This window comes from Pleurodeles waltl, chromosome 6 (assembly GCF_031143425.1).
Source record: "Pleurodeles waltl isolate 20211129_DDA chromosome 6, aPleWal1.hap1.20221129, whole genome shotgun sequence".
Classification (NCBI taxonomy): domain Eukaryota; kingdom Metazoa; phylum Chordata; class Amphibia; order Caudata; family Salamandridae; genus Pleurodeles; species Pleurodeles waltl.
Genome location: NC_090445.1, coordinates 374,847,615 through 374,874,114, shown reverse-complemented (window position 1 = coordinate 374,874,114; position 26,500 = coordinate 374,847,615). Strand labels below are relative to the sequence as shown.

The following is a 26,500-nucleotide window of genomic DNA, read 5'->3' as shown; positions in this document are numbered from 1 at the left end:
CCGAGATAACATCAATGACTTCAGAAGGAAGATAAAAGAAAATTGCTGCTCAATCTCCATGTATGGAGGTGCAGACTGAGCACACCTGGGGACTAGACCCTGCCGTGCCGCTGTGACAGAAGATTCCTCCAGAAGCATCAGCCTGATTGAAGGACAGATGCTCAACTCCAGATATTCTGGGTACCACACTCTCCTGGCCCGGTCAGGAGCCACTAAGTTATATTGTTAATGGTAGGAAGGAATACAGGAATCATGGTGCTCCAATTCAGGTGGAATGAGACTCCAAGAGAGAGCCTTCTTGGGAACTATAATATGCAAAAGTGTTGACACTGCAGATTCTCAGTGCAGGTGAAGAAATCAAGTCAGGTTTATTCCCTTGACTGGAAGATGCCCTGTGTCACCCTCCAGGCGTAGCTGCCATTCATGATCCACTAGGTGTCACTGGGTGAGTCCGTCTACCCTTGTATGCCACATTCTGCCAGATAGTAGCTAGACTCACCCAGCGAAACCTAGTGGAAGCCATCCCACTTGTTGCAGTAGCACATGCTGGTGCTGTTGTCCATGAGAACTTGAACCAACCTCCTTTTGATGGATGGCAGGAAGGCCTTCAACACCAAGTGAATCACCTGCAACTCCAGCAAACTGGATCTCTGCCAGAGCCCATAGTCCTCTGACCACCTCTACCAGATGATCTCCCCAGCCCAGCAGCAATGTATCGGTCACTAGTCACCTCTGGGTGCGGTAGGGAGAGGAGTCTGCGGTTGGTCCAAATGCGGGTGAGCAGCATCAACTGAAGATCTTTTGACATCTCCTCTAAAACCCTAATGGAATCTCGACAGGTCCCCTTGGTGATCGGCCCACTGAAAGTTCAGATCCCACTTTAGAGCTCGCATGTGCCATCTGGTGTGGTCAATGAGCAGGATGCAGAAAGCCAATAGACCAAGAAGCCTCAGAGCCATCGTCAGTTACATCTAGGAGAGAGGCTTAAACATTAGGATCATAACCTGAATGCCCTGGACTTGCTGATCCAGAGGGAAGGCCACCATATCTAGGATGGCTCAGATACAAAACGAGTGTCTGTGAAACAGTCATTGTAACTTTGGCAGGTTGGTTGTGAAACCCATTGATGTAAGGAGATATGTTATCTTCTGGAGGTGGTCCACAACAGAGGAGCCCCCATTCAACAAGCCAGTCGTCAAAGTAGAGGAAGACTATGAAGATGGTCTGCAACCGCAGCCATCACCGAGGGGCACTGGTTAGGCCAAAAGAGAGAACAGCAAACTGAAAATGATTGTGGCCCACATTGAACAGCAGGTAGTGTGTGGGCCTGCAGTACTGGGATATGGAAATAGACATCTTGCAGGTCCAACACCACAATCTAGTCTCCTAGATCCAGGGAACCTAGGCCAGTGTGAGCATCTTGAATTTGTCCTTTTGCAAAAATGCATTGAGAGGGCAAAGATTCAAAATAGGTCAAAGGCCTCAGTCTTTCTCTGGCACAAGGAAGTAGCATAAAAATAAGTATTTATTTTAGAGCTGCCACCAAAAAGGGAAATACGACATTCACGAACAACTTTCACAGTCTCCTGAGGTCAGACTTCTAGTGTTTCTTAGGTTGCCCCCTGAGTACCAACGGTTATTCCTAATTCATTATAGGCAACATTCAGTTGAAGCCCTATTAGTAGCCTGAGTTTCCAGAGTTCCACTCCGACTCTATATAAAAGTCAAAGGTGTTCCAGTGCGCAAAGCACTATCTGGCAAGCAAGTTCCGCCTGGGCAGTCTTACCTGCACCTGCAGGATTAGAGTGACCGGAGACCCTGAGCGCGCCCCCTCCGAGGGCACTGGAGCTCCAGCGGCAGTATCTGGCAAAATCCTTTGCATACAGCCCATGCGTGTCATCAAGTTCCTCCTTGTGTAGTCCTGCAGATGCAGTGACCGGAGGTTCTTCATGGCTTCTCCAAGCTGGGTAAGTTCTTTGGCCCTTCCCACAAGTGGGTGGGGGCCAGAGGTTTGAGGGGAGTGTGAAAGTCCTGACAGTGCAGGCCTATAGGGGTCACCATGGTGATCTTTCTCGCCTAGAGATGATCTCGAACAGGTCACACTTCTTACTTGGTCACGGTGAACCCCTCTGGAATATGAGGTCACCATCTCTCCACTGCTTAATGCTCTGACCCAATAGGCACAGCAGATAGCTTCAAGCCAGCCCCTCCTTGCATACAGGGTCACTAGCTTTCCACCCCACAATGGCTACAGCCCACTCCGTACAGCAATCTATTGGTGGCAGCCCATCCTGGCATACCAGGTCACAGGTTCTTCATTATACATGGGAACTTACCCATTCAGCGCAGAGCTTCCTTCACAGTAGCCCTCCCTTGGCATGAGGTTTGCTTACTTTCCCTGCACACAGGCAACGAGCTGAGTCCCCTAAAATGGAACCCTGTCTGCCAGGTACTGTATCAGTAACAGCACACATACATCCAGCACATGCATATAACATGCACACACTGCACAACTTACACCCTTCATGTATTGTACCACTCACAGGCACATGAATGTAATACACATGCACTGCACAGTACTGCATTATCCCTTTATTGCGCCATTCACAGGAACACATACATCCAGCACATGTACATCACACATGCACTGTGCACAGCACTACACACCAAACCAGTGCAGGCCAAGGGTGAGTTAAGCACAGAGCAGCAGAACTTTAAATTAGTCAGCCTGCAGGCCTCACTCCAGTGACACAGGTGAAAAGGACCTGTTCACTCCTACTGATCACTACATGGTATGCTGCCACCACCATGCTTATGTGGCTTAACTCCTGGTAAAGGGAATAGTCTTTCACCACTATGAGGGTAGTACTTTGGCCACCCCTCCCAGACCAACAAGACCGCAATCCATAAGAAAGGCCTATGTCATGGCACATACACATAATCTTGTCTTTGCCTATGACAACAAAAATCAGCATTAGGGATCCTGATATAAGTACAGTATATAACTACAGTGATAAGTTATAAGTACAGTGATATGAGTACAGTTGGGGCAAGTCTATTACCATGCAGGGGACTTTTCTTTCCCAACAACATGGTTTAGTCAAATGCTCAATAGTATGTATGTCAGTGCCTCACTGATGGGCTGAAAAGGTTTGGTTCAGTGTCTCATTAGGCTGAAGGAACTCAGTGAGAACATTAGTTTTTGCTTCAATAGTAGGGAGTTGCAGGTCAAGGGCTACAGCAGCACTCCTGAAGACCATGGCAAAAGATTAACTTTCTTCAGTTGCTGGTCCAGGAGGGAAACCGGCCAGTATTGGGAGAAGTATCCAATCCACTGCATTGTGCAGGTCCACCTACCAGTTTTCAAGGTGGGGCAAACTCATCCATTCATATGGTTGACTCTGGTAGGATTCTCAGCCAAAAGGTTGGTGCAGTGTCTGTATGTGACTGCATGGCAATGGTACTGTGTCGGAGTCAAATTGAGTATTGGCCGTGCCACATCTGGATCAGGGCACTTCCTTGGTCATTGCTTGGAATCGGACACCACAGTCAGTGTGGGTGTCAACATCCAAGGGAAAGGTGCAGATTTTGATGTTTGGACAGAAGTTGGCACTGACACCGGTGCAGAACCCAAAGTGGATTTGAGGTGCACAGACATCTCCAAAGAATAAGCTACCAGAGGTAACCTGACTGGAAGCCCCTGCGGATCTCGGGGCACAAAGGCATGCCAGAGGGAGCTGGAAGCATGCCGTAGATTAACAGTATGGTCTCCCTAAAGGCTTTGATCTTCTGCAATGTCACCAACAAATGACCCGTAAAGTCAGGGATGCATAGGAACCAGTATTGGAATCAGCTCCTTTGCTCCTCCTTTGGGGATTGAAAGTGGCAGGAAGGGGTCAAGTCCCACCTTGACTTCTTATGATTTTTCTTGGACTTACCCCAAGATTTTGATCACAAAGAACTGTCGCTGGAACAGGAGTGGGTCAATACTCCCGCCTTTCAGGAGCAGGGCCTTCATGAAGTCTTGCAGTGTTTTGCCATGAAAAGCTTTGCCTTGTGTTCTACATGTTTTTCAGATTCATTTGTGTACAGTCTTTGTAGGCCTTTGGTGTCTTGCTCCGAACCCAAACACCAGAGACTGGGGATCTGCCACAGACATAACTACAAGTTTAAGTGCCGTAATTTTAGGAGGCAACTTATTTACTTGCATATTGTTAGATTTTTGAGAAAAGATCTCTTTAAGAGATTAAGAAAAGGTACATAGCTTTCGATCCACATGTGAAGGCACGGAAAGAAACAAACGGATGTCAGTGCGCATGGGTTATGCCTACATGCGGTTCATTCACTTTAGGAAAATGTTACATACCATATAAGCATTTGTTTGTGGCATGTAATTTTGTACATTCACATCTTCTGCATACTCCTGCCCCCTAGTACTGGGCTTGAATGTGTACAGCTTGTTTTACTTTGAAGAAGTCTTTTGAGTCACGAGGTACAGTAACTCCTCCTATGACTGGTAATGCGCATGGGCATCGACTCCATTGTTAGATGGCTTTCCCACGCGTGTGAGGATGGAGATTGAACACAGAAGTGAATGAAGATGACTTTGTGCATGAATGGAGAAAAGAAATGTAAAGCAAAGCGTCTGCAACAACTGAAGACTTCCGGGGAGGTGGCTGGGCACATGTGAATCGACAGTTCCACAGGCCACAAACAGAAGCTTAGAGGGTAATTAACATTTTCTGTTTGGATGGAGAAGGAGGTATTTTATGAGGAGGAGGAGGAGGAATGGAGGAATGGAGGAATATGAGGGTATCATGCTAGTGCCCTGTCTCAATTCGTCTTCATCTTGGGAGGCAGTGGTGGCTTCACTGCAAGTTGCTCCTCAAAGGTATGCTTCCTCTTGCGAAGAACAGTGTCCTGCACCTTTGTGCATGGTTTGGCAGAAATCGTGCTAGTTTTCGTGTGAATGAATAGTCTCTTCTGCCTACTGTTGAGCTCCCCAGAATGTGCTGTGGAACAGGGGCACTGAAATCCTCTAACCCAGCTGCTGAATGTTCCGCAGATGGAGGAGTCTGTGCTGACAGGTGTTTTGACATTGAAGCCGGTCTGTTGACTGTTGCTTTGGCTCAGAAGAGCCAATCAGCTCCGAAGCCTGGTGTCTGTGCCAGCCATGACTGGGAAGAAGTGGCAGCCCTGAAGGCCTATTGAGGTCTACGGACCACCTGGGCCACGCTCCAGCTTCAGCACTGTCATCCCAGACTTCATCTCCCCGCTTGCCATTGACTCAATAGACTATGTCTAGCTCTAAGGTCTGAATTTCAACCTTGATGACCTCAATGACAGGAACACCACCAGCCTTCTCGACAGCATGAATCAGACTCACCCAACTTGTTACCAACCCCACCCAAAACATAGGACACACGCTGGGCCCCATCTTTACCTCTAGCAACAGAGTCAAGTACAGCCATCTCACCGAACTCACCTGCACCTCCACTGCCCAGCCACCCAGCACACCCACCACCCTCCACCACAGTAGGAGCCAAATAGAGAGCCAATGGGCCAACATCCTGAACACATTATGCCCTAACACTGCATCAAACCTAGAACAAGCTGTCGAAAACTTCAACTCCTGGATCACTAACTTCACTGACATCATCGCTACCATCAAGAGCGGCAGACACAGGAGATTCACCAAGATGGGAAGATGGTACATCAAGGAACTGAACAGCAAAACACCACTGCAAGCAACTGGAAAGAAGATGACGCACAAACAAGGACACCTCAGGCAGGACCACTGTCAAGACCTCCCTAAACCTCGACCAATAGCTACTGAGAGAGATAAAGGTAAAGCCCTAGCTGACCACATTGAGTGCAGTTCCAAACACAGCTCTTCAACATTATCAGAGAGTTTGCCAACCCTGCAGCCACAGGAAACAGCATCACCCCCTCCGAAGAATTATGTGACAGACTTGCCAACTTCTTCCATGACAATATCACCAACTTCGAACCCTAGCCCAAGCCCTCAGACTTCCTACACACATTCATGTACTCACCAAAAATCAACACAGACCACCAACTTACCTCATGGGACCAGATTAACCCCCAGGACACCACCACCATCTTGAACTCCGTTCACTCAAGAGCCCCAACGGACCCCTACCTGCACCACATTTTCAACCTCTTGAAATCCCCCTTGGAATGACTCCTGGTGGCCCTCGGAACTAGGGCCATAACCTAAACCAACTGACCACACCAGAGACCTTGGCATAATCCTTGACATCAAACTGACTATGAAGTACCAGATCAACGCAGTCTCCTGTGCCTTCTTTTGCACACTTCACATGTATGAAAAGTCTTCAAAAGACTCCCCCTGAACACCAGAAGTACCATCACTCAGGCCCTAATCACCAGCGGATTAGACTAACGCAACGCACTTTACACTGGGATCACCGCACACCTTTTGCAGAGATTCCTGACCGTGCAGAACTTCACTGCCAGACTCATCCTCGACCTCCCCAGATGGACCCACATCACTCCCACCTCAGAAAACTCATCTGGCTCCCCATACGGAAGAGATGGCAATTCAACCTGATGATATACTCCTACAAAGCGCTGCACAACCAAGAACCAGCCTACATCAACTGTCGCCTGAACTTACACCACCATATCAGATAACTATGCTCTGCCTCCTTCTTAATCGCCCGCACCCCACACATCTACTGAAGCAACAGCGGAGGACTCTCCTTCTCCTATCTTGCAGCAAAATTTTGGAACAACCTCCCTCTGCAGCTACGGACCGCCACCTCTCTACTGGAATGCCAGAGAGCACTCAAAACCTGGCTGTTTGAGGCACCTGAACCATCATGACCTGCAAGTGCCTGGACACCCTCTCAGGTGATTAGTCGAATTATATAAATCCACCTGATTGATTGATTGAGGTAGTTCTGGGCACAACCCACGCCTCCCTGATGGGCGGTGGTTGACAGACTGCTTTTGGTGGTGTGACACAATACTCACGGTTGGCGCCTTCGGACGTTTGTGAGGCGGGGTGATTGATCTGTATTGTTGGAGCCCGATGGTGTACTCTGTTCCAGGGCGCTGGTTAGTCAGTGACTTTCTAAGGTATTTTTTTTTTTTTTTTTAAATAAAAGCAGATCTTTAATCACACGTGACTATCACAATAATTTAATCTTTTGTTTTCCAGGGGAAAAAAAAAAAAAATAAAAAAAAAAAATATATATATATATATATATATATATAGTTAGGACCTAGTTTCCACTGAAAAATCATTGTTTTTTGACTTGGCTATATCTTTGGCACTGTTTGACGAATCTTCCTAACATTTTCTAAAAAGTGTTCCCAAGGGTCTTGTTGTGCATGGAAAGTTTCGGGGTAATCCGTCAAGTGGAGACCGAGAAAAAGGGGAGTAAAAAAATGTGTTTCCCATGTTAATTCCCGTAGACTTTTTAGACACGCCTGCAGCCCAAACCACAGGTCAAAATTACAACAAATTTAGCAAAAAGGTAGCTTTTGGTCTGCATATCAGCCTTTTTTTATTTGGTGTGAATCCGTTCAGTAGATTGAGAGAAATGAAAGGAAATCCAAATTTGTATATCTAGGGTTGCAAAGGCTTCGTGAATACTGCTGATTTCGTGCAGAGATCTGATTGGCTGCCAACGCTTCAACCAGAAGTGCTGGCAGTGATTCTGACACCCTGCTTTAGCTGTGTTTAGAAACAAAAAGAAAAAAAAGGTGGGGGGCAGGGTACGTTTATCATAACAGTCCTAGCCTTGGTGCAGAGGAACACCTAATACCCCGCCAGGGTTTAAAAGCATTTTTATTTTAAATCCACAAGGAAATTGGCAAATTTTGTAGTGATAAAAAAAACCAAAAAAAACAATGCACGGTCTCCCACTACATGCCACAAACAGATGTACACTAGGTAAGTTACATTTTCCGTTTGATGGCATGTGTAGTTGCAGATACACATGCTGTGCATAGACTAAAAAGCAGTCCTTCTCCCAATAAAGCAGTGGCTATCCTGTAGGGGTTGAAGTGGTTTGAAATAGTGTTTTTAGCACTGCTTGTCCAACATTGATTGTTGTTTTGATAATACGCCCACACAGTAATGCTTTGTGAATGTATGTGGTGTGGACCATGTGGAGGCTTTGCATATGTCTGCCATTGGTATGTTCCCTAAAATTGCCATAGAAGCACCTTTTTTCCTAGTGGAATGTGCTTTAGGAGTCATCAAAAGTTGCCTTTTTGCTTTAATGTAACATGTTTGAATACATCTCACAATCCATCCAGCTAATCATTGTTTTGAAATGACTGTATCAAGAGTGTGTAGAGCTCTTTCAGCAGTTGAGTTTGGCTGTGGAAAGAAGACTGGCAATTCCACTGACTGATTAATGTGAAAAAGTGAAACTACTTTTGGCAAAAATTTGGGATTTGTCCTAAGTACAACTTTATGTTTATGTACTTGGAAAAATGGTTCCTCTAGAGTAAATGCTTGTATTTCACTCACTCTTCTTAATGAAGCTGCTACTAAGAAAGCAACTTTCCATGTGAGAAATTGAGTATCACATGAATGCATGGGCTCGAATGGTGGCCCCATTAGTCTTGTGAGTACAATATTGAGATTCCATGCAGGAACTGGTGGAGTTCTACATGGAATAATACGTTTAAGTCCTTCCATAAAGGCTTTTATGACAGGAACTCCAAAAGAAAGAGGTATGTTGTATGGTTTGTAGGTATGCTGATATAGCTGGGAGGTGAATTTTAATAGAGGAAAAAGCTAATTTTGCTTTTTGTAAATAAAGCAAGTAACACACAATATCTTGTATTGATGCTTTAAGTAGATCTATATTTTTAGGTTGGCAGTAGTAAACAAACCGTTTTCACTTATTTGCATAGCATTGTCTGGTTGTTGGTTTGCGTGCTTGTTTTAGAACTTCCATATACTCTAATGGAAGGTGTAAATATCCAAACTCTATGACTTCAGGAGCCAAATTGCTAAATTGAGTACACTGGGATTGGGATGCCTGATTTGACCTTTGTTCTGCGTTAACAGATCTGGTCTGTTTGGAAGTTTGTGATGAGGCACTACTGACAGATCAAGAACTGTTGTGTACCAGTGCTGGCATGCCCATGTGGGAGCTATGGGTATCATGGTGAAAGAGGTGACCCGCATTTTGTTGACCAGAAATGGAATTAACGGGAGAGAGGGAAAAGTGTAAGCAAACATCACTGACTAGTTGATCCATAGAGCATTGCCCTTGGATAGAGGGTGTGGATGTCTGGATGCGAAGTTTTGGCATTTTGCGTTTTTTGCTTGTTGAGAAAAGGTCTATGTCTGGTGTTCCCCACATTTGAAAGTACTGTTGAAGTACCTGGGGATGAATTTCCCACTTGTGTATTTGTTGCTGCGTCCTGCTTAGTAGGTCTGCTAACTGGTTGTGTATCCCTGGGATGTATTCCGCTAGCAAGTAAATCTGATTGTGAATTGCCTATTTCCATATTGTGTGGGCTAGAAGGGACAATTGGGATGAATGTGTTCCCCCTTGTTTTTTCAGATAGTATATTGTTGTCATATTGTCTGTTTTTATTAAGACTGTTTTGTGTGCAATCTGAGGTTGAAATGCTTTTAAGGCCAAGAACACAGCTAATAAATTCTACATGATTTATGTGATAAGTTAATTGCATTGCGTTCCATTCCCCTTGTATTGTTAGGTTATTGAGATGGGCTCCCCAACCTGTCATTGACGCATCTGTTGTTATTATGGTCTGTGGCACTGGGTCCTGAAAAGGCCACCATTTTATTAAGTCGTCATAATTCCACCATTGCAGAGATTTGTAGGTTTGGCGGTCTAACAACACTAGATCCTGTAAATGACCCTGTGCCTGAGACCATTGCTGTGAGAGACACTGTTGCAGTGGCCTCATGTTTAGTCTTGCATGCGGTACTATTGCTACGCATGATGCCATCATTCCCAATAGTTTCATGATAAATCTTAACGGGTAATTTTGATTGGGCTGTATTTGTGATATGAGTAATTGCAAAGCCAGTATCCTCTGTGGATTTGGGTAGGCTAATGCTTTTTGAGTATTGAGAATTTCACCTAGATAAGGTTGAACCTGTGCTGGTTGAAGATGAGATTTTTGGTAATTGATTGTGAACCCTAATGTGTGTAGGGTATTTATTGTGCATTGAGTGTGTTGTTGGCACTGTAGAATATTGCTTGATTTTATTAGCCAATCGTCTAGATAAGGGAAGACATGTATGTGTTGTCTTCTGAGGTGAGCTGCTACTACCGCTAGACATTTTGTGAAAACCCTTGGAGCTGTTGTTATGCCGAAGGAAAGTACTTTGAATTGGTAGTGTTTGCCTGCTATTACAAATCATAAGGATTCGCTGTGAGCTGGATGTATGGGAATATGGAAGTAAGTGTCCTTGAGGTCTAAAGCAGTCATGTAATCGTGTTTCTTTAAGTAGGGGTATTACATCCTGTAGAGTGACCATGTGAAAATGCTCTAACAGGATGTATAGCTTTAGAGGTCTGAGATCTAGGATGGGTCTGAGAGTACCATCATTTATTGGTATAAGGAAATATAGTGAATATACTCCTGTTCCTTGTTGTGATATTGGAACCATTGCTATTTCTCCTTTTAGTAATAGAGATTGTACCTCTTGTTTTAGCAGAACAGTGTGTTTTGGAGAGAGCCTGTGAGAGCAAGGGGGAATATTTGGTGGAGTAGAAATGAGTTCTAGGCAATAACCATTGCGGATAACTGAAAGTACCTACTGATCTGTGGTAATTGTTTGCCAGTGAGAGTGGAATTGTTGCAGTCTTTCTCCCACAGGAGACATTTGTGATTGTGCAAGGTAGAGAAGTCATTGTTTTGTGGAAGTGGTAGTACTTTTTGAGGTATTAAACTTTCCTCTGGCTCTAAAGTTTTGCCCTCTGTAAGAGCCTCTAAATGACCCTCTTGGATAATATTGCTACGTTTGTTTGGGATGGGAGGTGGAAGCCTCTGTAGGTTTGGGTTTGAAGCCTCCCCTAAACTGTTGTTTCTGAAAGGAACTGGGTAGATAGGGCTCCCATGGCTTTTGCAGTGTCAGAATCCTTTCAGAGTTTCTCGATAGTAGTATCTACTTCAGGTCCGAATAGATGCTGTTTATCGAAAGGCATGTTAAGCACTGCCTGCTGTATTTCGGGTTTAAACCCGGAGGATCTTAGCCATGCATGTCTTCGAATTATTATGCTAGTGTTGATACTTTTAGCTGCAGTGTCAGCCGCGTCAAGGGATGATCTAATCTGGTTATTAGTGATTGCTTGTCCCTCTTCAACAATTTGCTGCGTTCTCTTCTGGTGCCCTTTAGGTAAATACTGCAAGAAATCTTGTATTTCATCCCAGTGTGCCCTGTCATACCTTGCTAACAGGGCTTGGGAATTGGCAATACGCCATTGGTTAGCTGCTTGTGTAGCTACCCTTTTACCCGCAGCATCAAACTTCCTACTTTCTTTGTCAGGGGGAGGAGTATCCCCTGAAGACTGGCTATTAGCCCTTTTCCTAGCAGCACTGACCACAGTGGAGTCTGGTGGCACTTGTTGGGTAATGCAGACATTGTCTGTTGGCGCAGGCTTATATTTTTGTTATCAATTCTTGGGGTTAAAACCCTAGCCTTGACTGGTTCCTTAAATATATTGTCTGCATGTCTAAGCATACCAGGCAGCATTGGTAAGCACTGGTAGCGTGAATGGGTTGAGGATAATGTAATAAAAATAAAATCCTCCTCCAATGGTCCTGCATGCATCTGAACCCCATGGTATGCAGCTGCCCTAGGTATGACCTGAGTGTAAGCTGTACTATCCTCTGGTGGTGAATGTTTAGTAGGATAAAGATCTGGGCCATTGGATGGTATAGGATCCGAGTCATACAAGTCCCAAGGGTCAACTGTATCTCCCTGTGAGTAGATGTGGGCGTGTGATGGTGATGGTAGTGGTGGTGGGGTAGTAGGTGGTGGCTAAAAAGAAAGCTGTGGCGAATGTGGTGGAGAAAGCTGGAGAGGTAATGGCTTCTTTCTCTTAAATATTTTTGCTGGTGGTGGAGCAGTGTCAAGAGTCTCTTGAAACGCCAGCTTCCTTTTGGTCTGTGGAGGTGGTGAAGCAATCTCCTTATGGATGTGTATCCTTGTCTGTTTACTGTCCATAACCTCCAAGATTGGTTGGATATCAGAGTCCTTTGAATGATATTCAGATGGTTTTATGCCTTTAGAGGATTGTTCAGTAGTTGTCTTTGTTATATGCTTTAGACGGCTCAAAAGTCCTTTCTCTTCTGTATAGAAGGATGTTTTCGGCTCCGAAATGGTACTGAGTTTTTTTGGTCCTGAAGATAGCAGCAAAGGTTCCGGCTCCGAAGCCAGATGCTGTATTTTCGACTCCGAAGAGTGTAGACATTGGCTCCGGGGTGGAGCTTTTTATCTTTTTGATTGATTCCTGCACTGAAACAGCCGTAACCTGTTGATAAGGTGACTTGGCCTTTTTTGGCGCCGAACCTGAGGGTCGGTCGCCGCCGAATTTCTTTCGGGTGGGACCATGGCTTTTCGGCAGTGGTGCACCCGAAGCCTTAGTAAATTTCTTGGAAGTGTGCGTAGGGGCAGGTGTACTCATATGCTGAGCCGCTGCGATAGGCTGGCTGTCTTCCTCTGATCCTGCTTCGGAGTCCTAAATTGAACCAGCCATCTGTGCCTGCTACTCCTCTGAGGTGTCAGTGGACTCTGTATATTTCAACGCCATTTCGAGTCTTCTTGCTCTCCGGTCACGCAGTGTCTTTTTGGACCAAAACGACCGAAACGACCGACAGGCTTCACAATCTTCCTCTCGATGTTCAGGAGAAAGGCAAAGATTACATACCACGTGCTGATCAATGTAAGGGAATTTCGCGTGGCATCGAGGACAGAATCGGAATGGAGTCCGATCCATCAGGCTATGGTGTGGTAGGCCTGAACAGGCCCAAGAAGGGCGCAAGCGCCCCGAAGGGTGTTTTCCTGATCCCGCCGGTATACTGTCGGATCGATTGCAGATGTAAACGCGGTCAAAACAATACCGACATAAGAATAAAGCTAATATAAAGTTTCCGAATCGAAAGTCTTGGAGTGAGAGGAAACATGTCCGAACCCGACGGCGGAAAGAAAACAATCTAACAAAGGAGGTGGTGCCCATGCGCACTATCACTGAGAGGAGGAGTGATTCGATCCTGTGACTCGAAAAAAGACTTCTTCAAAGGAAAACAACTTGTAACACTCCGAGCCCAACACTAGATGGCAAGATAATGCACAGCATGTGTCTGCACCTACACATGCCACAGAACATACATATCTATATAAATATATGTTGTGTTAGCAACACAACAAGCCACAGTAGGACAGGCTGTACTAAGAACACTACTTCAAACAACTTCCTCTCCTACAGGCTGACCACTGCTTATGGGAGGAAAAACTGCTTTGTAGTCTATGCATAGCATGTGTATCTGCAGCTACACATGCCATTGAACGGAAAATGTCACTTACCCAGTGTACATCTGTTCGTGGCATATTCCACTGCAGATTCACATGCGCCCTCGCGCCTCCCCGGGAGCCTGCAGCGGTTTAAGTTAAAACATTCATTTGTAAATATGTATATATATATATCTATTCCATTTGCATGGACATCTCTTTTCTTTACACTCTATCACTCCTACCTTACCCTCTGCGGGAAAACAATCTAAGATGGAGTCGATGCCCATGCGCAATGGAGCCGAAGAGGAAGAGTCACTCGATCCCGTAACTCGAAAAGACTTCTTCAAAGAAAAACAACTTGTAACACTCAGAGCCCAACACTAGATGGAAAGATGATTTGGATTGTGAGGTGGAAGCCTCAGGTGTTTGTGCCCTAAAACCACCCCTGTACTGCGGTTTTCAAAATGAACCTCTGTATTGTGTAGTTTACAGAGCACCCATGGCGTTGGCGGTGTCTGAGTCTTTCTTCATCTTTTCAATGGCCGTATCAACTACAGGGCCCAAAAGCTGTTTTTCATCAAATGGCATTTTAAGGACAGCCTGCTGGATTTTAGGTTTAAACCCTGACGACCAAAGCCATGCGTGCCTCCTAATAGTAATAGCAGTATTGATTGTCCTAGCTGCTGTGTCTGCTGAGTCTAGAGATTACCTAATCTGGTTGTTAGTAATAGCCTGCCCTTCCTCAACTATTTGCTGTGCCCTCTTATGTTGATCTTTGGGGAGATGCTGGATGATATCTTTTATCTTGTCCCAGTGGGCCCGGTCGTACCTAGCCAGTAGTGCTTGGGAGTTGGCTATTCTCCATTGATTGGCTGATTGCGATGCTACACTTTTGCCAGCAGCATCAAATTTCCTGCTCTCCTTGTCTGGTGATGGTGCATCACCAGATGATTGGGAGTTGGCCCTTTTCCTTGCCGCACTCACAACTACAGAAGCAGGAGGCAGTTGTTGAGTAATGAGTGCCGGGTCAGAGGGAGGTGGTTTATATTTTTTCTCCACTCTGGGAGTGATGATCCTGGCCTTGACTGGCTCTCGAAAAATTTGATGTGCGTGTTTTAAAATGCCCGGAAGCATGGGAAGGGACTGATGAGTAGTGTGAGTGGAGGATAATGTATTAATGAGAAAATCATCTTCAAAAGGCTCGGTGTGCATGGCGACATTGTGGTATGATGCCGCTCTAGCCAGAACTTGAGTGTAAACAGTGCTATCTTCTGGTGGTGATGGTTTGGAAGCATAGCAGTCTGGGCTGTTATCGGAAATGGGATCTGGATCATAGAGATCCCATGGGTCGACATTGTCGTGTTGTGAATCTGCAGAGTGTACAGGAGACTCTGCAGGTGTAGGAGTAGCAGGTGGAGAGACAATCAGGTGAGGAGAATGAGGAGGAGACTGATGAGGTGAAAATTGTGGAGGTGGAGATTTTTGCTTAGGCCTTGGCACTTTAGCTGGTGGCTTATCAGTGTCCAATTGTCCTTGAAAGGCTAGCTTCCTCTTAGTCTTCAGAGGAGGTGCAGTTATAATCTTGCCAGTGTCTTTATGAATATAAATTCTGGCCTGCCTTTCATCAATGTCCTCCACTTGTGTGAGTTCCTCCGAAAATCTATGGCTTTCTTTACATTATTTTGAAAGTCCATGCTCCTCTCTGTAGATGGGTCTTTTCCGCTCCAAAGCTGGTTTTCTCTGGATCGAAAGGCGGGAGTGGACGTTGGCCTCGGCTCCGAAAGGGATTTTTGAGGCTTCGACTCGATGGGTCAGTGTTTACCTATTTCGGAGCCTGTGCTTCGGCTTGAGTCCGAAGGCTTCGGTGGCGTGGCCTTTCTCGGTGCCGAAGTTGTTGCTTGGTCACCGGTGGTCTTTTTGCGGGTGGAGCCATGGCCTTCTGGCAGTGGCGTTCCTGAGGCCTTGTGTTTGGGCTTGGATTGGACAGGGGCAGGCGTACTCATGTGCTGTCCTGCCGTGACCGGTCTGTCCTCCTCGGACTCCTGCTCGGAATCGGACCCTCGTACGGAGACTGCGGTGTGCATAATCTCCTCTTTCTCCATATCGAGAGATTCGGTGCTTCTCGACGCCATTTCCAACCTTCCCGCTCTTCTGTCTCGTAGAGCGGAAGGATCTGCAGGCCTCACAAGTATCCTCTCGATGGTCCGGAGATAGACAAAGATTAGACGAGATGTTGGTCTGTATATGGGAACTTGGCATGGCACCGAGGACAGAAGCGAAATGGGTTCCGGTTCATGAGACTTCCACGCGGTCGGCCCGACCAGGCACGAGTTGGGCGCGGGTACCCCAAAGGGCGAGTAAAGACATTGGATGTGCTGGTACCGAAGTGTTGAATTAGAGAGTTTTTATAACTTTTCCGACTCGAACTACCGGAGCGAAAAGAAACACGTCTGAACCCAATGGCGGAAAGAAAACAATCTAAGATGGAGTTGATGCCCATGCGCAATGGAGCCGAAGAGGAGGAGGAGTCACTCGATCCAGTGACTCGAAAAGACTTCTTCTAAGAAAAACAACTTGTAACACTCCGAGCCCAACACTAGCTGCAGCTACACATGCCATCGAACATATTATATATATATATATATATATATATATATATATATATATATATATATACACACACACATATATATACATATATATAAAAAATATATTATAATACACGCACTTAAGGGTTTCGAAGTATTGGGAGGTAAGGTTATTTTTGGGGTGGATACGGTATTGGGTTGAAAGTTTTTAGGGTTTAAGGGTGGGTAAAGATATTTGGTGGAAAGGGTATTTGTAGGGTTTAGAGGTAGCAGGAGTGTAGAGTGGTAAAGGAATTTTAGGTGTGGGTAGGGGCATAGAGTGGTAATTGTATTTTTAGGGTTTAGGGGTGGTAGGGCCACGGGCACCCCATATAAAATAATGGAAGCCCTGGGGAGGCGGCGGTCCCCAGGACAGCGGGGTGGGATCATAAGCCCCCGACCATTTTTTTAAAATTAAAGCGCTGGGGAGGTGGTGGTCCCCAGGGCAGCAGGCACAATTTTTTTTAATGACCTCAGGACCTGTCCCCCTGGGGGCCTATAAAAAAAATAAAAAATGCAGGAGCCCACACTTGTTTTTTTATTTTTCTGCCACAAATTTGTGAATATCATGGGATATCTGTCACATTCATGATGAAGTATTCCCCTCCGCCATGATATAAATCAGACCCTAAGTCCAGAGTATGGCTTTTTCATGGTTAGGCCCTTTTATTAACTGCTTTCATTGCAAGGACGGTAAATGAAATACATTCTTGGAGGCTGCATTGTTAATCGCTTCAGTATGTGAATTAAAGGCCCCATGTATGGTAAAATTGGCCCTATTTACAGCTAAGTCAGCAGTCATATCCAGAAAGGCCTGCAAAAATGTCATATATGGGCACGCAGCCTATACAATAGGATGTCAGAAAAGGTGAAAGTAAGAGTGAGAGTCAAAAGAAGACTCATTATTGACTCCTGAGAGAGATAGATTTATGTATTTGTGTTGACAATTGCAGCTTTCTTTTCAGCTCATATAAAAGATCCCCAATTCCTCTACTGGGTGTCTAAGAGGTTTATAAATTTAGGATTCTCCGCGCTCACACAACTTATTATCCAGTATTCTTCATTTTTAGACAAGGATTGCTCCCACGTGATTGCCTGGATATTTTTTGTATCCAACGTTGTTCTAAGAACCTGTTTATTATTCTTTGCCTGTAATAAGTCTATACCTTACTCCTCAGCCGACAAGTCCCACCACATGACACTACTACCCTGCTGAAATATGCTCCCCTCCTCTACGTTTATCTATTCACCAGAGCTGACCACAATACTTCAGAAGTAAACTACGCTCCAGATGTGGCTCATGAACTGCAGTGACTGCTCACAATAAGGGCTTGTGAATAATTTACACTGTAGTACACTATGTCCCTGAACCCCACTACCTTCTCGCATTGTCTAGAAATTTGCCAGTCAATGGGTAAAAGATCCTTTTCCTGTGAGACGGCCTAAGACAGCCTTTCCTGTGTGATAGCTACTATGTATTCTTTCTCGTGTGATATCCTACCTCCGTAACGTTAGCATAGGGCTCCAAATATCCATTTTTAGGGGAATCAAGGACCGTTTTAGGAGTAATTTGCCAAGCTAGGACTGTCTGCTCTTTTTTAAGTGATAGACAATCCATAGGAGCACAAATAAATCATAAAATAACCAATGTCAAGCTGTTTGCAGTTTGTGAGCTGTCCTAGTAAGAGGAGGAATTTGCTCATTCAGGGCAACCAGAAGGCATATGCAGTCTCAAAGGACGTATAAAGGCTGGCCAGGTCTGCACCAGCAGATCTGAGCGCCTTAGATAAATGCCTGTCCCCTCCACTTCAGTTGAAAGAGTTATGGATCCTGTTCAGCTGCTGCAGAGGACGAGGAGCCCACGATGGCTGCAATAACCGGGTGCCGTGCTGAGACTACCACTAGTGGCTGGGCTGCACAAACAGGAGTAGCTTATGTTTCATGCTCGAGGCAAGAGATGAGCCCACACCGTTGTACAGGAGGCCTTTCCTTTTACCAAGGTTCCTCTGAAAGACTGACATGTACGCCCAACAGAGTAAACTCCTCAAGGGGATCACAGCTGCTTTGTTTATGTGTCTGTCTCACTGTCCCTAGCATGGCTTGCATGGGAGTGCACTACACTAAGGCAAAGAGCACTTGAAGTGTGCATTAGCATATTGGTGAGACTGTGTGGAACGGCATGTTCGCTAATGTTAACCCATGGTCTGTGTGCAGCACTAAGGTTAGGGCCCATCCACCGAATTATCACGCCTAGTGCTCATTGTTATAACCTCACTTTAAGGTGCCCATAAACTCTCTCAGTGCTGGAAAACACTTGGGACAGAGCTTTACAGTCATGAGCTCTTTGTTTCTCTCTAACCAAAGAGAAAGCACAACGGTTTACTTCACAGCACAACACAAAGCTGGGAAAAGTAATGCTTACAATGACAATAAAAAGTTAAAGCAAATTAGCTGATCTCACCTTCTGGCATCTTAAAGTTCAGAAAACCAATTGTGACAAAGTTGTAATGAGGAATTAAAAGCACATGAACAACAATCAAACTCGAGAAAGGAATACGTATAAAAAGAGGAGGACAATCGGGAGACGAGAAGGAAAGGAAAATTTAAAGACAAAAGGGATCGTCGTTGAAAACAGAAACATGCAAAATACATTCAAGAATAAGGGGTGGTTACGATGAAAAAAACAAGTTACCAAAGTGGATAAAGGCAAAATAAGGATGAATGACATGCTGTTGAAGTAGGTAAAGAAAAGAGCAGAATAAAGATAATATTTGGTCTAAGGGTAAAACAAAAGAACAAAAAAAGAAAAAAAGAAAAAAAAAAAAATCAAGAAATAAAGACAGTAGGATTACAAGAAGGTCAAGAAAGATCATTCCATTTCGCTAAACATATTCATTTTCAGAGTGTAATTACAGTCCATTCCAGAGGCAGGGTTACCTGTTTGCTGCAGATGCTGCAATACTGCTTAATGCGGCCAGGGCTGATGTTGGAATCTTCGTAGCATTCCTTACACTCCAGCAATGCCAATGTTTCACAGATGCAGCATGCCCGGGGGGCTTGGGAGAGAAGGGAGCACAGTGATTCCTTCAGAATTAATATAACAACTCCGTCTGTAGAGGTTCCTAATCAGGGTCTGAGAGTCACAGCCCTTCTGGAACTGGAAGATACAACACTGACAAAAGTGTTCCTCACTAAACTTAACAGATGCAGCTCAACTAGAGTCGTTCCTCACAATTCATTAGGGCCTGGGAGGCAGAGCTTGCCTGGGCTGGAGACAGTCCTCACGAGAGCCTGACAGATAACAGTACTTGCTGAAGTCGGAGACATTTCTCATCAGGGACTAAGAGGTACACCACTCCTCAGGCCAGAGAATTCCCTTACCATGGTTTCAAGGATTCCGCAATCTTGGGCTGAAGACAGTCATCATTACCTAGTGACAGATACAGCACTGCTAGGGCTGGACCAAACACGGTCCTTGAGCTCATCCCTAGCTAAAGAAAAGTTATTCTCTGGTGCTACGTCTAGCCTCTGGAACTCCCTTCCTTCATCTATTGCAAACCTGTCTAAAAATACACTTACTTCATCATCATCTTAACTACTGCCTTCCAGTGTCTCCCATCCTCTCTCCTACTGTGCTTGTATCTTGTTCCTGGTTACATACCTCTCTCCACATTGCATCTACCCGTTTTTTGTGAAGCACACTCCACATCTTCCTGGTATAGGTGTGCTACAGAACACTGTAAATTAATAATCAAGACCACCAGACTTCTGAGGGATACTTCCTCAGGAATAGGAAGAAACTATCCAGCAACAGTTTTCCTTAAAACTTACTCCCTGAAAGTGCCCTACTTTACCCAGCACCCCGGGAAACTTACCAAAAAAAAAAAAAAAACAATTATCATTGTAATAATATGAAAGAGTTATGGATGCCAAATTAAAGAAGCAAGACTAACATCTGAAAAGACCAACTCAATGGTACCAGACTGTACCTGCACATCTAAAGTTAGTGCTTCTTGCTGAGGCGCAGGAAAATCTACGACGTATTAAGTCCAAAAAACATACTCTTATGTATGTCACATCCAGCCGGATGCAGGGGAGTCTTTATGAAACTTTATGGCAAGAAAAGTGCTAGGAAAGGTAGGGTAAAAAGGTAATTTTGGTTCTTTTACATAGACAGTGACCTACTGTTTTTACTCTGAATCTAAAGAACTGTAAGCAACACTGCAGGATCACAGGCACAATGCAATGTATATAGAATGCATATAGACTAGCTGAATATCAAAATATTAATATGCCGAAGGTATGGTGATTGAGTGAACTTTTGAGATGTAAAATAGTACCTCGCCTTCCAATGCAAGCACTAGAGGTGAAACAAAGCACCAAACAGCCAACAGCAGAGACAGAACTACTCCTTTGGGCTGATCTAACATGTAGCAAAAGTGCCTCAAGCCAATGGATGAAAGAGGCTGATCCAAATAAGCCAATGGTTTAGGGAGGCTGGCCCAAAGCCCACTCTGTTTATGGCAAGCCTGTGCCTTGCAGATACCCGAGTTCATTAAGTGAAAGTGAAGTTCACAGGTACTGGGTGAAAGTAATTACCAACATTTAAATGGATCGGGTAGAGGGTTAGTCTGGCAACGGATTATGTTTGAAGGCAGCACAAGGTACCTATTACTTTCAGAACAAAATGAACACTTGATTGCACGTGTACAGAGCAGCTTTTTGAGAAATTAAGTTGTCACAATGGTTTAAGCCTATAGCTTTGGTGAAAAACCGCAAGTTCCCTATTATTTTGTAGTATATTGGTAAACAGCTGTCTACTTCCAATTCTGCATAGGTGCTTACTCCCAGGTACAATTACAAAACAACTCAGATTTCTTGACCACTTTACCTATGCTCATTGCAGCATTGCAGTACAGGTACATGGCATCTCGAATGGCCACTTCATTATTATTATTTTTTTTAATTTAAACGTAGGTTTAATGTGTTTAAAGGTCAAAGCGTGTTATATGCCCTTCAAGAGGACGTACTGTTTAGGCAACAAATGCTACAAATCACTAAGATTTTGGAAGGTGTGCTGAGCATACCTGAACACAGTGTGTCAACACAGACTAGACACATGAAAATGTACGAAGTATTCAAGTCATTTAATTTCAGAGCATGCTTATAGTCAGACACACACATGTAGAGCTCCTCACTTTCCAATAGAATGAAAGAAGGCATGAATGCTTTCAAGGAGCAAAGAGCGAGGTTGCCAATGCACCCAAAGGACGTCCCACAGTCCCTCATATACTGCCCAGTAGTAGCAGCCTTGATGATGAGTCAATACCAGTAAGGACCATGCCAGTGCCAGGTTCATTTAAGGATTTTATAATAGAAATAAAGTTGTGTGATAAGCAAGACAGTTCCATTTCCACTTGGCAAATATTCTGCATGGTGCATGTTTTTTGCATGTATGCATTCATTGATTTGTTATCCTACTGCATTGCAAGAAGAAGCAGTGCATTACGTTGGCTGTTGTTGCAGTGCGGAGCGGTCTGCTGAAAGTGGAAGTGAAGAAGCATGGAGCGGAATCGGAAGTCAGAGTGGATTTTTTGAGATAAAATGCGTCTGCTTTGGAACGGACTCCTACATACCTGTTGGGTAATCCCTGCTTAGAGGGCACTGACTCGGTACCCACCCACCTCATCCTGCACCTCTTGCCCCTGAAGATGTACAGAGAACGCTCTTACTGTCCTCCAGAAGGTCAGTGATGTCCAGTTCCAGTGTAGGCAGGATAGTGCTGAACATCTTGAAGTTTTTACCATTCCTAGGCATCTGGAGAATGAGGCAGGAAGGGGCCTGCAAGAGGGAGAGATGAAACAGGCACCACTTACAAGCTCCCCAGGCAAGACCAACTGAGGAAGAAGCCGAGACAACAATTACCACAAAGGTACACTGGCGTAAAAAATAAAATGCGTAACTATCTGCAACTTTGTACCAGTTCTGCATTCCCAAATCTAGTCCCTGCATCCATTTGTAATTAATATTAAAGTTAAAAAAAAAAAGAAACATATCCCTTGAGCAAAGACTCTCCCTCCAAGTCCGCTGAGCAGCCTTTTAGCATAAGATTTCACCTAAGAATAAAGGCAAGCACTCAAGGCGAGTATATTTGCACTGACTGATCCCATCTACTGTGTACAATTCCTTTAACAAGTAGAGGTGCAAGGGGCTTTAATACCCTTTTAAGTTTACTGAACATGGCACTGTGATTGTTTGACGTTAGTAAAAAAAGAAAAAAAACCATTAAAGCTGATCTTCAGAAGAAAAAGGTTACCGACTTGTAATACCAGTTACGTATTGGAAATGTATTTATTTAAGTCAAACACTACTATTGCTTCACATGTGCACAAGGACACGGAACTCTTCTTTTCCACATGTGTGTAAAATCAAATTAGATGCACGTTAACAGTCACATACATAAAAAAAGCAGACTATCGCGGACCAACTTCCTAATTCTCAACTACATTTCCACTAAAATTGAATAAACCACCTTGAAGAATCTAACCCCCCCTTAAAAAATAAATCGAGTGAAATGTAAGTAAATAGTAGCCTTGTTAAACTGAAAATATGAGACTTCCTTCATAAAACTATCAACTTCCCTAACGCATCTTGTCCTTTACTTCCAGTTGCTAGAGAGCAGCAGTTTTGCTGCCAGGATACCACTGTAAGGATCTGTTGAAACGTGGGCTACGGTCTTAGGATTCAAGTGGGAAAGGAAGGCAAGTCAAGTTGTTTTTGATTTCCCTGAAGATTTGCGTGAGGTGTAAGTAGGATTCCGACTAAGTAAGTTTTCCTCCTACGTTGTAGGATGTTGACGGATAGTCGCCAAATTCAAAATCACTAGAATTGCAAACTTATTCCCAAACAGTTGTAGAATAGAAAGGGACTGTAAAACCCCCGATTGTACTGAAGATAGACAGCCTTATTCAAAGACATTTCTCAAAGCCTCTTTACCCAAAATAGCATTTGCTCTGGCTTCTAAATACAAAGAATACTGCATAGTGTAAGTGTTACTGGGCTTCCAAGTTTTTGTCTTGTCTAAACAGAATGTTGCAACTGCGCTACTGTCACGTAGACCATTAAGTAACCTTTCTGCTGGTGATGCATTTTTTAAGAACTCCAGTAATAAGATGGCTTTGTTTGATTGGCATGAAACTCTGAAAATACCTTAGACAGAAAAAAATGAATGGGTTTTCATTTAAACTTTGTTTGCTTTAAAGGGAGTGTAAGGTTCCTGAACCTCTACGGCGTAGATCTCACTTACTATATCAGCTAGGGTAACATAATTCAAAACACTGCCCTCCAAGAAAGCTGCTGCAAAGAAGTCTTAAGCATTAGCTCAAATGGCAGAGCCATCATCTGGGCTAGAAACACGATAACTTCCCAAAAACAAGCTATTTAATGTATGAGGGAGAGCCTTATCTACCCATCCAAAAAAAACCTTTGACTGGAATTTTCCAATACCATGAATTCTGCTAAATGTACTTTGAGGAAAGAATCCTGGAGCCTGTGTCTCACCAGTTGAATAAGATAAGAACTGCTTGTTCTTGGCAGGTGATAGTGTCTTTCCTTCTGCTACCACAGAGAAAATGTTTCATGTGAACACAAACACCTTTGTCGTGTTCAGTTTCTTAGTCTAATTATTAGTGTCCATAAAGTATGTAGGCAAGTTCTAGGGCCCATCTTGTATGTATTCAGGAGCAATGCTCCCGAGTTCAAGCACATACCACTTGGATGGAAATCTTGGCTCTGTAATTTAGAGGTCAGATTGGGGTTCCAAAGTAGCCTCGTGTAGGGCCTCTCAGATTGGCAGAGTAACTCTATCTACCACCAATTTCGTGGTAATTCTGGGTCTGGATAGTTTTTATCCGAACATAATTGATGAAATGATTGGGACTGATTTTAAGACATAGTGAAAACGCCTTTACCATTAATTGTGGCTCTATGTGCCTGCAGACAAAGACTCTGCATTTTATGTCTTCCACTGTAGCAAAAAGACTGTGGCCCTCATTATGACTTCAGTGGTCTATTTCGTAGACTGCCGAAGTCACGCCCTCTACTTGTCCGCAAGTGTTGGTGGACTTCAGACCGCCATATTATGGCGGCCGGCTGCTCTCCTCCATTATCTAGCGGGGAAGCCACCAGCAACCATACTGGCGGTCTTGCTCCATCGCCAACGCCACAACACCACCCCCGTATTACAACACTGTAGACAGCGTGGCTGTGTTGTGTTGGCGGGGCGCTGGTGGTGGAGCACACGCCATGGACCCCATTCCCTCCCGGAAGACCACCAGGTAAGGTGATCGACTTACCGGGAGGGGGGCGGGGGTGCAGGGAGGTTGGTGAAGAGGGATGTAATGGGGGGTGTTTAGCAGTGTAAGAAGTTGGATTATTATTTGGGGCGGGTGACTATCAATCTCATCCCTTGTCAGGGAGACCCCTATAAGTCATTAAATGAACCTGAGCTCAACCTCCCTAGTAGCTGTGGAACAGACCACACAGACTTAATTTAGAGTAATGTGTAATACACTTATGCAGTACCAAAACAGTAATAAAACTAAAATGCAAAACAATAAAAATCCTAAACTGAATAAGAAACACAGACTAAAATGTAATGAACAAAATGACACCAAAATGCCAAACATCCAATACGGGGATCAAGAGATATGATTTTTTTGTAACATCTTTTTATTAAGCCTATAGCAAGCAGTAAAAAGGGTCAATACACCACTAGTAGCTTGCATACCGCAAATGAGGAACAAATTATCACCGTAGTCAAGAGGATAACACTCCCTCCATCTTCTTCGCCAAAGTGCAGAGTGTTGGTTCACTTGAGTGTCATCATCGGCAGCGGTTGTCACGGAGCCAGCACAGGGACTTCCTCTGTAGACATTCCATTTACCCCAAACCTTCTACCACTTTGTGGGGCAGCCACTACTTTAAAAACATGCACCATCCATGTCCCTTCTCCAGTCAGTCAGGGGTGATGTTGACATGGCCCCCACAAATATGCAATATTGATTTTGGCAACTGCAATGCGCAATGTCATCCAGGTCTTTTCCTTTCATTAAAATCTGCTGCATCCCACACATTGAGGAGACACCACTTGGCAGATCGCTACTGTATGCTTCATTCATGTACGCCACCCCCAGCTCCCAGAAGGACCGGATCAGTGGGCAACCCCAAATTATATGGAAGAAGGTCCCCTCCTGATCCCACTGCCTACGACAACTAGTCTACTCATTTTGACCATTGTGTTGCAAGAGAGGTAGGACCTATGGAAAACTTTGAACTGCATCAACCGAAACCTTGCCCTAATGGCCACCTCCCTGGGGGAGGCCAAGGCCTCAGTTCACTAATCATCTGCTAAGCCTCACAAGTCACGGTCCCATTACTATTGCAGGTGCCAGTGTGTCTGGTGAGTTGTTGATCAACTTACTATACGTGAGGGATATCGCTTTGCGGATCATGTACTCATCTAGTAGTCTATCTTCGAGGGGCGACAATTCAGGCGGATCAGTCCCCTGGGGAATGGCTGCCTGAAGAGCATGGTGGATCTGGCGATAGCAGGTGGTCTCTCAGGTTGACACGTCATAATCCCTTAGGTAGGTCTGAGAAACGGATCACCCCACCTTGGGCCCACAGGTCCCCTACCTTAGGGCTATAAGATGACATTTGTCAAAGCTGGGCCTGGTCCCCAAAGTACCAAGTTTCTCTGAGTCCCATAAGTGTGTTTCCTGCGTAATTTTACCACCCCAGCCCAACTTTTTGAGGGACATTTGCCAGATCTGGACTGCGAGTCTTGTGGGTCCCTGGAGGTTCATGTGTCTCGGGCTGGTATAGACAGCATTCAGGTAGCCTGCCGGCTGCGAAACGAGGCAGTCCATACGGAAAGCTGGCACTGCTACGGGGTGGTAAACCCATTGGTTTATGACTGCAAGTTACACCGCCTATTAGTATTTCTGAATGTCTGGCAGGGCTATCCCTCCATCGTCCCAACTCCGTGTTAATTTGGTTAGAGCTATGCATGCTGGTCCACCATCTCACGGCAATATCCTGACGTTGTCCTCTATGGCCAAAAATAAGTTGCAGGAACAGGGAATTGTGTGTTCTGGAGTATGTACAGGAAGCGAGGCAGTTACATCATCTTGAACAGAGCCGCCATCCTGAGCAGGGAGAGTAGGTAGCGATCCCCAGTGTTGGGCCTCGCTTCTAAGTCTTGCCAGGTGGGTCTGTAGGTTCTTGGTGCGGAAAAGGTCAGGGACCGTGGTAACAAATATACCAAGGTATCTGAATCCATCTTACACTACTTGGGCCTCACATTCCG

General features: G+C 44.8%; 1 protein-coding gene across 2 annotated transcripts in view; it reads right to left on the bottom strand.

Annotated features, from left to right (window-relative positions):
* The window catches only part of LOC138299755 (ubiquitin carboxyl-terminal hydrolase CYLD-like), a 221,132-nt gene that overhangs the window by 11,366 nt on the left and 183,266 nt on the right, over positions 1 to 26,500 (bottom strand). For both annotated transcript variants that reach the window (XR_011204832.1, XM_069238293.1), the window contains exons 14-15: positions 21,864 to 21,972; positions 19,069 to 19,187 (exon numbers count right to left, since the gene is read on the bottom strand). Coding sequence is in view for 1 of the 2 variants with exons in the window: in XM_069238293.1 (XP_069094394.1) it covers positions 19,069 to 19,187; positions 21,864 to 21,972 (228 nt within the window). In the remaining variant the exon portion in view is untranslated. The remainder of the gene's footprint in view (positions 1 to 19,068; positions 19,188 to 21,863; positions 21,973 to 26,500) is intronic.